This window comes from Marmota monax, unplaced genomic scaffold (genome assembly GCF_021218885.2).
Source record: "Marmota monax isolate L192 unplaced genomic scaffold, Marmota_monax_Labrador192_F-V1.1 WCK01_AAM20220418_F8-fsc00370, whole genome shotgun sequence".
NCBI classification, from domain to species: Eukaryota; Metazoa; Chordata; class Mammalia; order Rodentia; family Sciuridae; genus Marmota; species Marmota monax.
The window spans coordinates 443,812-459,178 of NW_026693560.1; the positions used below are offsets into that span (position 1 = coordinate 443,812).

The 15,367-nt window shown below is 62.3% G+C and overlaps 1 protein-coding gene across 6 annotated transcripts in view; it reads right to left on the reverse strand.

Annotated features, from left to right (window-relative positions):
- The window catches only part of Iqsec1 (IQ motif and Sec7 domain ArfGEF 1), a 122,904-nt gene that overhangs the window by 62,417 nt on the left and 45,120 nt on the right, over positions 1-15,367 (reverse strand). The window contains exon 1 of one of the 6 annotated variants that reach the window (XM_058583732.1): positions 12,750-13,126. The exons of 4 other annotated variants lie outside the window; for them this stretch is intronic. In XM_058583732.1, the coding sequence (XP_058439715.1) occupies positions 12,750-12,817 (68 nt within the window). In that variant the 5' untranslated portion in view covers positions 12,818-13,126. Of the gene's footprint in view, positions 1-7,746; positions 7,855-12,749; positions 13,127-15,367 lie in introns of those variants that run through there. One more of the 6 variants, XM_046458686.2, reaches the window with a different exon arrangement.

The window sequence follows — 15,367 nt, forward strand, 5'->3', positions numbered from 1 at the left end:
CGCAGTCCATCCACACAATGGAAGGTGGTTCCACGGGGCGCTGTACTGACCCAGTCCATCATGGACGGCCCAAAACCCTCTCGCTCAACCAGAGAAGCCAGACGAGGCTGTGCGGGTCCATGGGCACGGGCCGCTGGGAAGCCCTCTCCACAGAGGTTCCACCAGGCGGTGGCACAGCCTGTGACCCAGCAACACTGGAGGCCGAGGTGGGAGGATCTCAAATTCAAAGCCAGCTGCAGCAAGTTCAAGGCCAGCCTGGGCCAAGGAGCCAGTCAGACTGGAAAATAGCAGGGTGGGGAGGTGACTCAGTGGGAGAGCACTCCCAGGTTCAGTTCCCAGGCACAAACACACACACACACACACACACACACACACACACACACACACACACGCATGATCTGTGATTGCCAAGGACTAAGAAATTGGTCAAGGAATGAGTGAAACAGCCACAAACTTTCTTCACATGGTGATGGTAAGGATTTAAATTAAAATGGTGTCAGGCAGGGTGGCCCACACCCGTAATCCTAGAGGCTCAGGAGGCTGAGGCAGGAGGATTGCTAGTTGGAGGCCAGCCTCAGCAACTTAGTGAGTTCCTAAGCCACTCAGCGAGACTCTATCTCTAAATAAAATATAGAAAGGGTTGGGGACGGGGCTCAGGGATCAGTACCCCTGGGGTTTAATCCCCAGGACCAAAAAAAACCTGTTTCGGTTGTGGTGATGGACACACAACACCATAAATATTCTAGAAACCACGAGTGCGATCTGCAATGTGTGAGTCATACCTTAATAAAGATTCACCAAACCGCGATGACTGAATGCAGTGAAAGGACTTGGATCGGGTGTGATGGGGACACAGGCAAAATACCGGCTGAGTGTTAGACCTGGGTTTTGTGTAAACATTGATTCTCCTGAATGCGGGCCCTGGGGACACCGGGGAACGGAATGACATGTTTTTCATGTGTCTTTTGCAGGTGGGGCCGGAACCCAGGACCTCACACAGGGCAGCCAAGGGATCTGCTTCTGAGCTCCACCCACCAGTCTGCCTGTCACCCCCTAGCCCCAGTCCCCAGCCCCCAGCCCGGGCCTGTTCTTATCTCAGGAGAAATGCACACAAGGGTTATTTAGGGGTAAAAGTCAACCCATCGCACACTCCTGGTGGCCTCTCAAGACAGTCTACGAAGAAAAAAATGTTTTTAAGAGAAAACTTGGTGGAATGTTGCTAATGATGAGTTTGGGTGGAAGGCAGGCGACAGAGACTTGTTTTCATTGGATGATCTTGCAGCTCTGCCCAGAGATTGAAATTATTTCAAAATAAATCTTCCAATGTTTTTTTTTTTTTTTTGCTATCTGGATTGAACCCAGGGGTGCTAACCCCTGAGCCCCATCCCCAGCCCTTTTTAGATTTTATTTAGAGACAGGGTCTCGCTGAGTTGCTGAGGGCCTTGCTAAGTGGCTGAGGCTGGCCTCCACCTTGTGATCCTCCTGCCTCAGCCTCCCCAGCCACTGGGATGACAGGTGTGGGCCATGGCACTGGGATTCTCGTGACTCTTAAGGAAGCCATACGTGTATAGATCCATGGACACCTATGATCTAGCTGTGAACAAGTCTCTCAACACATGTCTGTTGGACTCAAATGAGGGGACACAGTCAGAGGGGCTGGAGTGTGATGCAGTGCCCACATCTGACATCCGTGCATTTGTCCATTCATCCCACAGTATTTACTGAGCATCTACTATGTGCAGGAGTCTCAGCCATGAACCCCCCATGCACCAATCCCTCTCTCTGGTGCTGGGTGCAGTTGGGGTTGGGGGGCTCCTGCACCAGGGTCAGTGGGTGTGGGATCAACTACATCAGCTCTCAGCTTCCCAGTGGACCTGCGTCCGGGACCCTGGACTCATCTCTGTCCTGCCACCCCAGATTATAAGGAAGTCAAATTCTGTCCCCACTCAGCAAAGAGAGTCACAGCTTCACAGCTTTTACCACTGGGGACCACAGACTGAGGAAGAGCCTGCGGTGGCCTGGGGGTGGTTTGGACCCCAGAGATTCCCATTCTGGACGCTTGATCCCCAATGTCACAGGATCGGGAGGTGGTGGACCTCTAAGGGACGATGGAGGTTTTAGAAGATGATGAGAGCAGGTTGGTGGTGCACATGTGTCATCCCAGTGTCTGGGAGGCTGAGGCAGGAGGATCACGAGTTTGAGGCCAGCCTCTACAACTTCATAAGACCTCCCTTAAACAATAAAGAGGTCTGGGGACCTGGGGATGTGGCCCGGGGATGGAGCGTCCCTAGATTAAATCCTGAGTATGTATGAGGGGGAGAGAGGGAGAGGGAGAGGGAGAGAGAAGGAGGAGGAGGAGGAGGAGGAGGAGGAGGATTAGGTCACCGGGCATCGCCCTCAGAAAGAATCCAAGCAGCTCCCAGTTCTTGGGGACCAGTAGGCTCTGGAGGGCGGGTGTTGAGCCAGGCCACCCGGGTGCTTGGAGCCTCTGGATGGGGCGGCTTTCCTCGCAGCTCATGGTCAGTAACCAGGGGCGAGGGTCACAGAGGTTGGCACCGGCTGCTTGGCTAACCCTGTCCCCGGGTCCCCCTGTGGCAATGCTTGGGGATGAATTCGGGGTGCCTCACCACAGAGCTACGTGGCCAGTCCTTTCTATTAGTTCTAATTTGACACAGGGCCTTGCTAAGCCACAAGCCTTGACTGGCGATCCTCCTGCCTCGGCCTCCCCGGGTGCTGGACTCCAGCGCCCCGCCCACCACCTGGGGAACCTCTTTCCTTGATAAACGACTCAGTCTCGGGCGTTTGGTTACAGCAACGCAAAACAGCCCAGGGCCCCGAGCAGAGGCCATCCAGGCCGCCCACCAGCACAGCTCTGAAGAGTGTCACCAAGACGGGGTGGGAGGGAAGGGATCTGGGGCTGGTGGGTGACGGGTTTCAAGAATGGGGACAGGGCAGAGGATGCAGTGTCTGGGGGGCACCTTGCTCACCTCCCAGCCCAGACCAGCCACACAGACGTCCCCGGAGGCCCCCCGACGGCAGGGTCCCCATGTGTCCCAGAGCTGCTCAGAGACGCCAGCTCTGAGAGTTCCCAGGATTCCCAGGCTGGGAGCCCTGAGGATTTTGCACCCCATATGTCTGCCCGCCGCCGCGGGAGGCCAAACACACGCTGCGCTTCACACATCGGCGTCGCTCAAGCCCAAACAGACGTCGCCTGGAGAAGTAAAATCCACCAACTTCAAATTCATCCCGAAGTGGTTCCCAGTGGCTCCCTGTCATCATGTGGCGATTGCAGCCAGGGGTACGAAGCCTCCTGTGCCAGCGGTCACAACCCCTGAGGATCCAAAGTCAACTTCCAGCCGGGCCTGGCTGGCCTCGCCTGTCATCCCAGGGGCTGGGGAGGCTGAGGCAGGAGGATCGCAAGGTGGAGGCCTCAGCCTCCACCTCAGCCACTCAGCGAGACCCTGTCTCTAAATTAAAAATAAAAAGAGCTGGGGATGGGGCTCAGGGGTCAAGCAGCCCTGGGTTCAATCCCTGGTAACAAGAAAAAAAGAAATAGCTACCGAGGGCCACACATACCCCAGAGAAAAGCCCCAACACAAAAAAGGACCCATGGCGTCGTTGGACGTGAAGAAAAGTGACAGGGAACACACGCACCGCTCACCCCGCCTGCGGGGACCCAGACCCAGCCAGGCCAGGGCCTTGGGGATCCAGCAGAGACCCTGGACTCCTTCACAGCAAAGGACAGAATCAAGGACAGAGGGGAGCCCTCGGGATGGGGGACAGTCTCCCCCAGCACCTCAGACCGACCACAGGGACGTCACAGCACAGAACCAACAACCCAGGCAGTAAACGGGCCACGGGGTGAGTGGACGCCTCGCAGAGGGAGAGACACCACGGTCACCAGCTCAGGGGACGTGCAGCATCGCAGCTGCCAGAACCACACCAAGGTCCCATCCCAACCAGGCAGAGTGGCTGTCACCGAGAATACAAGTGACGATAAGTGTGGGCAAGGAGGCAGGGGAAAGGCCACTCATCCATGGCTGGGGGACCGCAGACCCCATGGAAGGCAGGATGGAGACTCCTCAGAAAACTGGGAATGGAACCACCATGTGACCCAGCGGTCCCTCGCCTCGGTCTATACCCAGAGGACTTAAAATCAGCACCCGACAGGGACACGGCCACATCAGTGTTTATAGTAGCTCGATTCACAACAGCTAAACTGGAGCCAACCCAGATGCCCTTCAGTGGACAGATGGATAAAGAAACTATGGTCCATTCACAGTGGAATATTACTCAGCCCTAAAGAAGACCGAAATGATGGCATTTGTAGGAAAATCGACAGAGCTGGGGACTCTCATGCTAAGCAAAATAAGCCAGTCCTCCAAAATCAAAGGCCAAGTGTCCTCTCTGACAGGTGGATGCTGACCCACAATGGGGGGGACAACAGTTCACTGGATGAGACGCAAGGAGTGGAGGGAAGGGAGGGGAGGGGACTGGGGACTGGGAGAGACAGGGGAGTGAATGGACGTCACTTTCCCATGTTCACAGAGGAACCCACGACCAGGGACACCCCACAGCAGGTCCAGCCACAGGAGTGGGACATAGCAGGACGCACGCTGCCGTCACAGGGAGCTAAGGAGGACAGACGGACAAGAGACCCGGAGGCCCTCCCTGAGCCGGGGAGAAGGGTCGCAGCCTGTCCATGGCGGGTCCTGGACCCGGCCTCCTGGGGCCCAGAGCCCCCCACTCCATGAGACCCCTGACGAAGGACCCCAGCCGCGAGGCCCGGCCGGGGACTTCACAGAGGGTCTTCCATGTGCCCTGAAGGAACAGCACAGCCACTGGCCAAGGTCACCAAGGTCCAGAGTGGTCCTGTGACCCACCCAAGGCCCTGCCAGACGCAGGGGCCGTCCAGAGCCAGGAGCCAGCACTGGGACTTCCCCGAGTTAGTGACAGTGACAGTAAGGCACCTGCACCTCACTGCCTGGGTCCCCTGGGTGTGGCCGGATGACTGGGGCAGGCTGTGACGTCAGCAGGGAGGCAGGAGGGGGGTGTGCCCCTGGGGCTGAAAGAGGAAGTGAGGTCCCCACCTCACCCGTTGCCAGGTGACAGGTCACCTTCCTTTGACCACTTCCCCCGGAAATTCCCCCGGAAATGCCTGAGGGGGCCACGGAGGGGAGTTCCTCTGGAGGAGGCTGAGGGCCTCAACCCTCTCCATCTCCTGCCCAGCTCCCCGCAGAAACCCGGGGGCAGGAGGATTGATAACAGGTGCAGCGTGTGACTTGTGTCCTGGCCAGACGGAGACGTTCTTATTGATTTAAAGGACAACAAACGTGGCTGACAGGGTATCAAGAACAGGAGAGCAGGGCCCACGCCTGTCATCCCAGTGGCTCGGGAGGCCGAGGCAGGAGGATCACAAGTTGGAGGCCAGCCTCAGCAACAGCGAGGCCCTGAGCAGCTCGACTCTAACTCTAAATAAAATATAAAAATCAAGAAGGCGGGTTGTGGCTCATTCTTGGGACTACAGGCATGTGCCACCACGCCCGGCTTCAATGACCATTTTTAAGTAGCATAAGTTCCAACTGAGAAAGGTCTTTTCACTTGGGGACCTTCATTAAGCCGTTGCTACGGCGCCAGGGCGTTAACCCTGCCTGTCCTGAGCCCGCGCCTCCCCTGGCTCGTCCCAGACTGGGTGGCACCTGAGCAGCTCAGTGCCCAGAACCCAGGACCCCTGGCTCCCTGTGGCTGCTCGGGGGCAGGTGGCGGTCCCAGCCACTTCTGAGTGGGGACTTTGCCTTCCCACTTCCCCCAGGGCTCCCGGCTGTGACAGGCTGTGACATGCATGGCCTGCTCTGCTCTCTGGCAGGCCCTGGTGGCTTTCGGGTGACTGCACGATCCCAGGCTGGGCAACCGTCTGCTGGGAAGGGTTGCGACAGGCGACTGTCCTGAGGACGGTGACTTCCCCATAGGTCCCCGAGAGGGGTGGCACCCAGCAGCCTCCGCGTGGCAGACAGAGACCACGGAGTCGGGGAGACGCGTCCCCTGATGCACCGAGACCAGGGCTCAGCCCTGAACCCAGAAATCTCCGTGGCTCCTCCTCCGCAGGGTGGGTTGACGCAGTGACCCCAGGTAGCGCCCGCACACAGTCGGCGCCCACTCAGTGCTCATTCCTCCCCCACGGCTACAGCTGAGGCTGCCTGTTTGGCTAAATGGTTGCGACAGAAATTCCAAATGTTTTTGGGGACCAGTGACTGAACCCAGGGGCCTGTCCCCAGCCCTACTTTGCATTGTATTGAGAGACAGGGTCTCGCTGAGTGGCTTAGGTTCTTGCTAAATAGCTGAGGCTGGCCTCCAACTTGCAATCCTCCAGCCTAGGCCTCCCCAGTCACTGGTGTGACAGGCGCCTGCCACCATGCCTGGCTTTTTCTTGAGGATGGAGGTGGAACTTGGGGCGTCCCGCAATCTAGACAAGTGCTTGGCCACTGAGCTGCGTCCCCAGCTGTGGGGTCACCTTTCACCCACCCGGGGGCTCATTCCGACACCCATGAACACAGACCCTGACTTTGAACTCAGGAACTGCAAGGCGCAGCCCGGCCTGGGGTGGGCGGGTCCTGACTTGACCCAGGGCTCAGCTGCCGCCTCCTCCAGGAAGCCTTGGGGAAGCCTTCAGGGAGACCCAGGTCCAGGTTCCGTTCCTCCTCTGGGCTCCCTGGGGCTCGGAGCTCCCACCCAGGCCCACAGCCCTGTGCAGTCATTTCCTGTTTCCCATCCCACCTCCTGGGGGCATTGGAGCAGCCTCAAGACAACAGCCATGTGTTGGTCACCTCGGCCTGGCCCCTGCAGCCAGCCGGTCACAGGGCTGGGGACAGCGGAGTGTTTTCTGAGCATTCACTACCTGCCAGATACAGAGCCGGGAAGGTCCACAAGGAAAGCACCAAAGTCCACCCGGGAGGTGGCTGTGGGGAAGTCCAAACCACTAACTTGGTCCCCTTGATCTAGCCATTCCTGAAGGCGGCTAACTCCTGGACTGTGTCCCCACTCACAGCACCTCTCTGGGCCCGATTCCTCCTCACACGCCACACCTGCCGCAGATGTCCCTTCCTCCTGGCATGTCCCAGGGCCCAGCTCCACTTAGGGACTATCCCCCAAGTCCCTTTGAGTCTCTGGGGAACCCACAGATCCTCAAGATTCCACTCTGGATCATTCCAGAAAGAAATGAAGAACTGCAGCCGTCAGTTGTCAGAAGCTCCTGATGATGGGGCGGGGGTGGGGCGTGGACTGGGCATCGCCAGACGGGGACAGGGCCCTGGGGACAGAGGGCCGGAGAGGCCTGACAAAGCCACCATTTTCTCTGCCCCGAGTCCCCAACTCAGGCTGAGGGGACAGAGCAGGGAGCAGCCGGCACCCACCAGGCTCCTGCGGCCAAGGTGACCTTGTGCCCAGAGGCCTCAGTGTGCCCAGCTGTGACATGGGTGCCATCAGGAGTCCCTGTTTGAGTAACTCCAGGGCCCGAGAGCGCAGCCCGGGTGGCCCCAGGTGGCCCTGGGTGGCCCCGGGAGCCACACACTTCCTCCCACAGCCGAGGCGCCCCTTCTCGCAGCCGTGGAGACCCCAGGCCCTGGGCCACCAGGCAGGGACACAGGGGCCCAGAGAGCTCGGGGGACAGAGGAGGACCCCAGAGTCCCCGCACTCTCACCCTGGCTGCCACTAGTCTCTGGGTCCCCGGGCCATCGGGGTGGTACTCACAGTGTCCAGGGGAGGGGCCGAGGTCTCCTGGGGCCCTGGGGCCCGACCTGACTGCTCCGCCGGGGTACGGGGACAGTGGCCCTCCCCACAGCAGGTCCTGGGGTGTGACGTCGCCTAACTTCCTCCCCGCCCCGCGGCATCCAGGAAGCCACACCCCGGGGACAGGGTGCCAGGCCCCCAGGTCCTGGCCCGACGCAGCGAAGGCGGCCGTGGCGGTGTGGTCAGCCCGTGGCCGATGGCTTCGCTGGGTCGGGGACATGAATAATGCAGGGTCACCCGGGCGCCCGGGGACGATCGCGTTTCGGGGCCACTCGAGTTTCGGGGAAGCGGCTTTGTTGGGAGCGCCAGGGCCCAGCTGGGGCACTGGCCACACGGTCACCACCCCCTCACTCGGGGCCAGCGAGCCCAAGGACAGAGGCTTTGGGACAGGTGGCCCTGGAGAGGGCGCCCTGCGTAGCAAGTGCCAGGGGCCAGAGGGGGTGAGCAGCCTCGTCCCCTCTGGCCAGGCGCGTGTCCAGCCCCAGGCTCCGCAGGGGGACATCTGGGGAGCTCTGTCCCCACTGTCCCTGGCCAGCCCAGGGCCCCTTCTCAGAGGTCACCCCAGGCCCCTCCTGCAGGGAGGCTTCTCTCTGTCCCCCAAGGAGGAACCTGGTCTCTGTCTCAGTCCCACTGTCAATCACCCTCGCATCTGCACAGTGGCCACCACCCGCTGTCACAATGGCCTCAGAACCTGGCCCGTCACCCCCTGCTCATTTCCTCTGGGGTCCCGACAACCACAGGGGCCTCGACTGCTCTGCAGGGTGCCCAGCCTCCCCCTCCCCACCCCTTCAAGCTGTCACCAGGATCTGGCCCCAAGGACTTCCTGCCTCCAGCTGCCTGACCTCCTCCTGGTATGTTCTTCCAGGGCCCCAGGCCAGCTCTACCCCAGGGCCTTTGCATCTCAGAGCCTTTGCTTAGGAGGCCCCAGCTCACCTGCCTGTCCCTCCCACCTCCAAGATGGTGGCTCCTCCTTTCCCTTTGACTTTGGTGGGGGACTGGACCTGGGGCTCTGCCACTGAGCGTCACCCCCAGCCATTTTTATGATTTTATTTATAGACAGGGCCTTGCTAAGTGGCTGAGGCTGGCCTCGAACGCGCGATCCTCCTGCCTCAGCCTCCTAAGTAGCAGGGATGACAGGCGTGTGTCCTCGCCCCGACTGCTCCCAACCTTTTTATCTTGGCACCTGAAGCCGGTCACCTGTCTCTTTTCTGTCTCTTGTCCCTGTCCCTCCTGGGCAGCACTTCCAGGAACCCTGACCCAGCTCACCAGGCTACACCACAGGGCGGTCCAGAGCGGCCAGCGCCCAGTAGCTGCTCAGCTAACTCCGGGGCAGCTGGGGACACCTCTCCCCGTGTGCCCGGCGACGGTGCCCACACCCTCCGCCATTCCGTGGGAGGGAGGAGCACCCAGTGAGTCCCCAAGAGCAGGCCCTGGCCTGGGACCCGGAGCCGGCCACAGAGCCCCCAGGAGGGAGGAGGGGAGCCCAGGGCCGCGGTGGGGGTGGACAGTGACAGGGACCCGGCAGCATCACAGGGGAACCGCGAGTGTGCAGACAGCGCGCAGAGCGGGAGAGGGGCCCCTGTGCTGCCCGGGACCCCACATCCTAGACGAGGGACAGGGCAGCCCAGGGCATGGCCAGCAGAGGCAGGGGGGACCTGGTGGCTTCTTCCTGGGGAGTCCTGGCCACAGCCGAGCTGGGGCCCCACCCCCAGGTGGGAAGGGACTCCTCCCAGGGCTCCCCAGGGTCCCCGAGGCTGGGAGGAAATGGGCCCCGGGTTCCAGGGGCGTCCCCTGGGCCGCCCGCTGTGGGGCACCAGGTGGCTAATGGCCCAGGAAGGTCCCCCGGAAGCTCTCAGAACTGGTGGCCACCTGCTCCCGTCCCTCCTGCCCAGCTGTGGCCACTGTGGGGGAGGGGACCTTGACCTGCTGGCCAAGGTCGGGCACCCTCTGCTCAGCTGAGCCCTGGGAGTCGCAGTGGGTGGGGACACGGGGACCCGTCCCCAGGAGACCCAAGACCTTTCGCTGTCAGGCCACAAAACAATTTTTCTTTTGCAAAATCACATCAGGCGAGGTGGCTCCCTGCTGGCCGGGGACTCGGCCGGGGAGGACACTGGGGGACAGGTGGAGGGGGCTGCCCCAGGTGGCTTCGGCTCTGAGAGCACACGTCCCCCCACGGGTTCACAGAGGAGGATACCGAGGCTCAGAGAGGCCACCACCACAGTGAACAGCAGGGTCAGTTAGTCCTAAATGTCACTTGGGCAGTAAAAGGGCTGAGCTCGCTTTCAGACGCAGGCTGGCCCTGTCCCTGGTCCCCTTATTTACTCTGCCCTGTCCCAACCCCCTGCGGAGACTCAGGGATAGAGGAGGGGTGAGGGCAGGGTCGCCCCAGCCAGGCCAGGAAGCGGCCCAGAGAGGCTGAACCACTGGCCTGAGGTCACACTGCTGCCACCTACCGTTGCTGGCTGCTGGGCCGGGCTCCGTGCAGGGGGCGGCTCTGAGCCAGGAGGTGGCTCTGAGCCCTGAGGTCCCTCTCAGAGCCCCGAGCCAAGGTTCCAGAGCCCGGCCCCGGGTTCCTGGGCTGCAGGCGAGGCCAGGGAGGCCGAGGAGGCCGGGGCTCCGCACACCTCGCTCTCCAGATGCGCAGGAGCCGCTCGCAGGGACCCGAAGACGCAAGTGGGAAACTATGCGCCTGGGGCAGCCTCCAAAGTGTCCCCCGCGGCCGCCGCCAGCGCCGCCCGCCCGCCCGGGGCTGGATCTGCTGATTCAGGTCTCCCTGGCCCCGCGGCTCCGGGCGGCTCCCGCCGTCTGTCTGGCTGGGAGTGGCCCTGGTCCCGGGTGGGGACCCCAGAGGGGCAGGGCGCAGGCAGGCGGGTCTCCTGGAGCTGGGGACCCCCGCACCATGCCCCAGCCTTTATGGGCCTGGGGGGGATGGCAGCCCCAAGGCAGGTGGGGAGCCTCCCTGAGGCTAGGCGCCTGGGAAGTGGGACAGGGACAGGGATGGCTGTGGCAGGGGACACCCACGGTGGGGGACACCTGGGGGGGTGCGTCCTGAGGCCCCGGGCAGCTCAGCTCCAAGCCCCACCAGGTCAGGCAGAGTTGTCCCCATTGAACAGATGAGGAAACCGAGGCGCGGAGGGTACTGGGCTGCCACCCCCTCCCCAAGGCCACCAGGGCCAGTCAGGGACTCAGAAGGGACAGGGCTCCCCCTTGGCCACTGCCCGGGGGTTTCTAGTCACCAACCCCAAACCTCAGGATAAGGAGATGCAGGAAGATCCAGCCGCGTCCCTGGGAAAGGAGAGTCTGGCCCCTGCCTGGCCCGGCCTCCAAGTCCCCGCACAAGGAGGTCCATCCCGGGGCCAGGCAGCCACTGACCCACCGCCACTCTACATCCCCACAGCCAGCCGGCGCCCGTCCTAAAGGGTACCCCAGTCCTCATGTCTGCCCTGCTCCCGTCCCAAGCCCCCGACACCCTCAGCGAACAGCAGAGACAACAGTGGCCCCGTGACTCTGGTTCTTAGTGAGGGACAGTGGGTTGTGCAGCTGCATTTCCCCTTTCCCTTTGGCTACCAGGAAACTCAGCGATTTTTGCCTCAACAGAAAGACCTCAGGACCCTGCCCATGTGCACTTATCATCATCATCATCATCATCACCGTCATTATTGTTACTGTTGTCACCATCATCGATATTATTACATCCCAGATCACGATGTCCTATTTTGAAGGTCCTTCTCCTGGTCCCAATTATTATTGTTATTATTATTATTATTTTGGTACCAGGGACTGAACCCAGAGGTGCTTCACCCCTGAGCCCCCTCCCCAGCCCTTGTTATTACTTTATTTAGAGACAGGGTCTCACTGAGCTGCTCAGGGCCTTTGCTAAATTGCAGAGGCTGGCCTCCACCTTGCGATCCTCCTGCCCCAGCCTCCCAAGCTACTGGGGTCCCAGGCGTGGGCCACTGCGGCACCCGGCCTGTTGGCTGATTGATCATCTTGCTGTAGGCGTTTCCTGTCAGCTGTCACAGATAGGTTCAAGAGGAAGGAAGGAGAAAGGGAGAAGAAGGGAAGGGAGGGGGCCTCTAGTTTACAGACCAGATGCGGAGGACGTCTCAGTCCCTCGCCCTGAGAAACAGCCCTCTAAGGGCAGCAGGTGCCCTGGGTGCTGTCACCATTTGACACTTTCCAAACAGTAGCACCCTCCTAGCCTGCATGCAAATCACGGTGGCAGGTGACGCCCTTGCAGCGGAGGCCCCGGGCCTGGCCTCGGTCCCGTGGCTTCCTGTCCCCTGGCTCCGTCCTCCTGCAGCCGCAGGGCTAGAGCAAGCCCAGCTGTCCCCCCAGGGCCCCGGGGAGCGCTGGCCGCCCTCCTGGTCCCCTGCCCGCTCCCTGGCAGCCCCAGGGGAGAGGGTAGGGTGACCATCGGTGATCACATCTGACACTCCCCGGAGCTGGCAGGTGCCAGGTCCTGCTCTTTCAAGTGTCACCCGAGTCCTAAGAGCACCTCCAGCCGAGGGGCACAGCGACTCATGACCAGTGTTAAACCTGAGTGGCCTGGTGCCTGGCTCAGGACCGAGTTCTCAGCCGTGGTGACAGTGTCCACGGTCACAAGGGGCCACTGTACTATGTGCTCAAGGAAGGAGTGTGAGCCCTGCTTCAATGAGGCCCAAGAAACTCAGAGAGGTTGGGAAGCAGGGTCAGAGTCACACAGCTGAGTCCGCCGTGGATGACGTGTTACGGGTCTTGCATACCCTGCGCCTGCCCTGGAGGCCACACTGGGCCCCAGCCCCAGGCCAGCACACTCCTGACCCCTGCTCCCTGCTCCTCCCTCCATGCCTGCTAGACACCCCCCAGCTTCCTCGAGGGTGCTGGATGCAGCCTCGCCTGCACTCCATCTCTGCTCTCTGCCCAACTCCAGCAGCCACACAACCCAGGATGGCAGGGCCACCTCCACACACGTCCCCTGGTACCTGAGGGTCCTCACGGAGATGCAGAACTTCCACATGAGGCTCCACACAGCACTGCCACCACCCTTCATGCCTGGCTTGGCGGGGATGTCGGTGGCCCGGGGGGTGGCGGTCCCGGTCCCCCAAGCCCAGCTGCCCTCGGGGCCAGGGGCTGGCTCTCTTCTTGAGTCAGGTCACTTCCTTCTTCATGGTCGCAAGAAGAAACAGAGGCCCCAGAGCTGGGAGGGCCCTGGCTCTCACGGGCCAGGGCAGGTCCAGCCAGCGGCGGTGCTGTCCCCGGGCCGGCCTCTGTGCCTGGTCCCGTCCGGCTGCTCCGGTCCCTCCCAGCTGAGCGTCCCTCACACCCGTGGCTTCTGCTCAGCGTCGCAGCCGCCTCCTGCCAAGACCCAGGGTGGCCGGGGGCCAGGCAGCCGTGAGTCACTTGGAGGGCGGGACGCGAGGGGCGTCCACGGTGACGTGACGGCAGGGAGCCGGCAGGGGCGGGCCACATCCTCCCCTGTCCCCAGAGGCCCGAACCCAACACCCGCCCATGACTGCCCCAGGAGCTGGCCGGGCCGGGCGGTGACCGTGGCTCTGACAGGCGGCTCCAGGGCCATGAGACAGGAGGGACAGAGAATCAGGGCCACCCCCCGGGGACCAGCCGCTCTGAGGGTCCCCTCGGGACTAAGGAGATGAAGTCCAGTCCCAGCCGTGTCACTCTGTGACTCTGGTGGTGGCAGGTCCCTCTCCCACTCCGGCTTCCCCACTGGCCACTGGGGACAGGTGGGGACAGGACTGGGGTTTTATCAGCTCCATCTCACACGTGGGGACACCAATGCCCACAAAGTGACGGCGTAAATGAGAACCAGCAGTGGCTCTGAGGGACGGTCAGGGACAGCGCATGTGCCAACTCCCTAGGCCGGGCCTGGGCCGGGGGACAGCGAGGGTCGGGGCCCTTCCAGAGGGGCCCAGCTGCTGTCCCCGGCCGCCACCCAGACAGCTGCGCCCGGCTCAGGGCAGGAAGCGGGGCTTCCCAGGCTGAGCCCCTGGGGACGGTGACTCACGGCTGCCGAGGCCCAGGTCACACGGCCCCGCCTCCCACCCACAGCCCCCAGCAGGGTCCCAGGAGGGCAGGTGGCCTCGCTCACCCACAGCCGAGCCGTCCAGGACCCGGGGCCACTCGGCCCAGGAAACAGGACAGGGCGGCCAGCTGCCCCCAGCACGGTCAGGCCTTGCTGGCCCAGGTCCCCTGCCCCCTGCCCAGGATGGGAACATCCTCAGGCCCGGCCTCTGTCCCACGCGGGGACCAGCAGCTGCGGGCTGCTCTGTCCCAGGGCCAGGGAGGGAGCTTCCCTCTGAGAGCCAGAGAAGGTTCTAGAAGGGCCCCGTCCTCGGGGTCTGGGGACCCTGGTCCTCCCTCCTCGTCACCAGAGGGACTTCACCAGGCACCAGAGCCACGACCCAAGAGGCAGGAGCTGCCTGGCCTCAGACTGAATACGCTGGTGATGGAGGCTGGCCACCGTCCAAGGCCACGTGGGCCTCCATGGGCTCACTGACCAGAGGGAGGTCCCCCCCAGAGAGAAGTCCCCTCACGTTCCACTCTGCCTTCTGCTGAGGCTCCTGGTGGCCTGTCGGCCCAGGGCCTTGTCTGAAATGTCCTCGAGGAGAAGTTCCCACGGTGTCTCCTGTGGGTGGACGCGACGGCACAACATGCCCACTGTCCCCGAGCACGGCCCCCGCCCGGATCCACCACCTGCAGCCACACAGGGGTCTCTCCACAGGGCCCCTGTCTGTCCGTCCATCTCCTCAGCCGTCCTTCCGTCCCTTCTGTCCATTCCTCCAGCCGTCCACCCAAGTGTCCTCCTATCCGTCCATATGTCCATCCACTCATCTGTCCACCCATCCATTCCTCCATCTGTCTGCCCATCCTCTCATCCATCCATCCGTCCATCCACTCATCCATCTGTCCACCCGCCCGTCTGTCCATCCGTCCATCCGTCCATCTGTCTGTCCATCCGTCCACCCATCCATCCCCCAGCCCCCGTCCCCCATGTGTCCACCCCTCACCTGACCATGACCTATAGCCTCACCCACTGCCTTCTCCTCTGGGAGAGTCCCCTGTCCCCACAGGCCCTGTGATGCCCATGACAGCCGGAGCCTGGTCCCCAGCCTTCCTGTCCCCATGGGTCGCGGCCTGTCCCCTGGTCCCCGGTCCCCATCCAGGGAGGGACTCCCCACTGCCCTCTGCATAGCCCTCGTCCTGCCTCCCTGGGCCCCACAGCTCTGGGGACCTGCGCTCAGCACCCTGTGGCCAGTGCTGGTCACCTGCGCCCTCCGCGCCTACTGGTGACAGACGCCGGCTGGTGGGCAGCTGCTGGTGGGAGCGAGGACTGACCCTGGGCAGGGAGAGGGGCCACTTCCAGGTCAGGCTGGAAATGAAGCCTCTGCAACCAGAGGCCTGTGGGTCCCCGTCCCCCAGTCCCCTGCCGCGCCCGTGTCCCCTTCCCAGACGGAGAGACCAAGGCTCCCAGGCCCACAGGGCGGGCTGGGTCCTCACCGTCCACTTCCTTAGCTTGGGTGGCCAAGGGCTAGGAGCACCTGGGACAGCCAGTGGACCCCAAGGACACCAAGAACAACTCCAC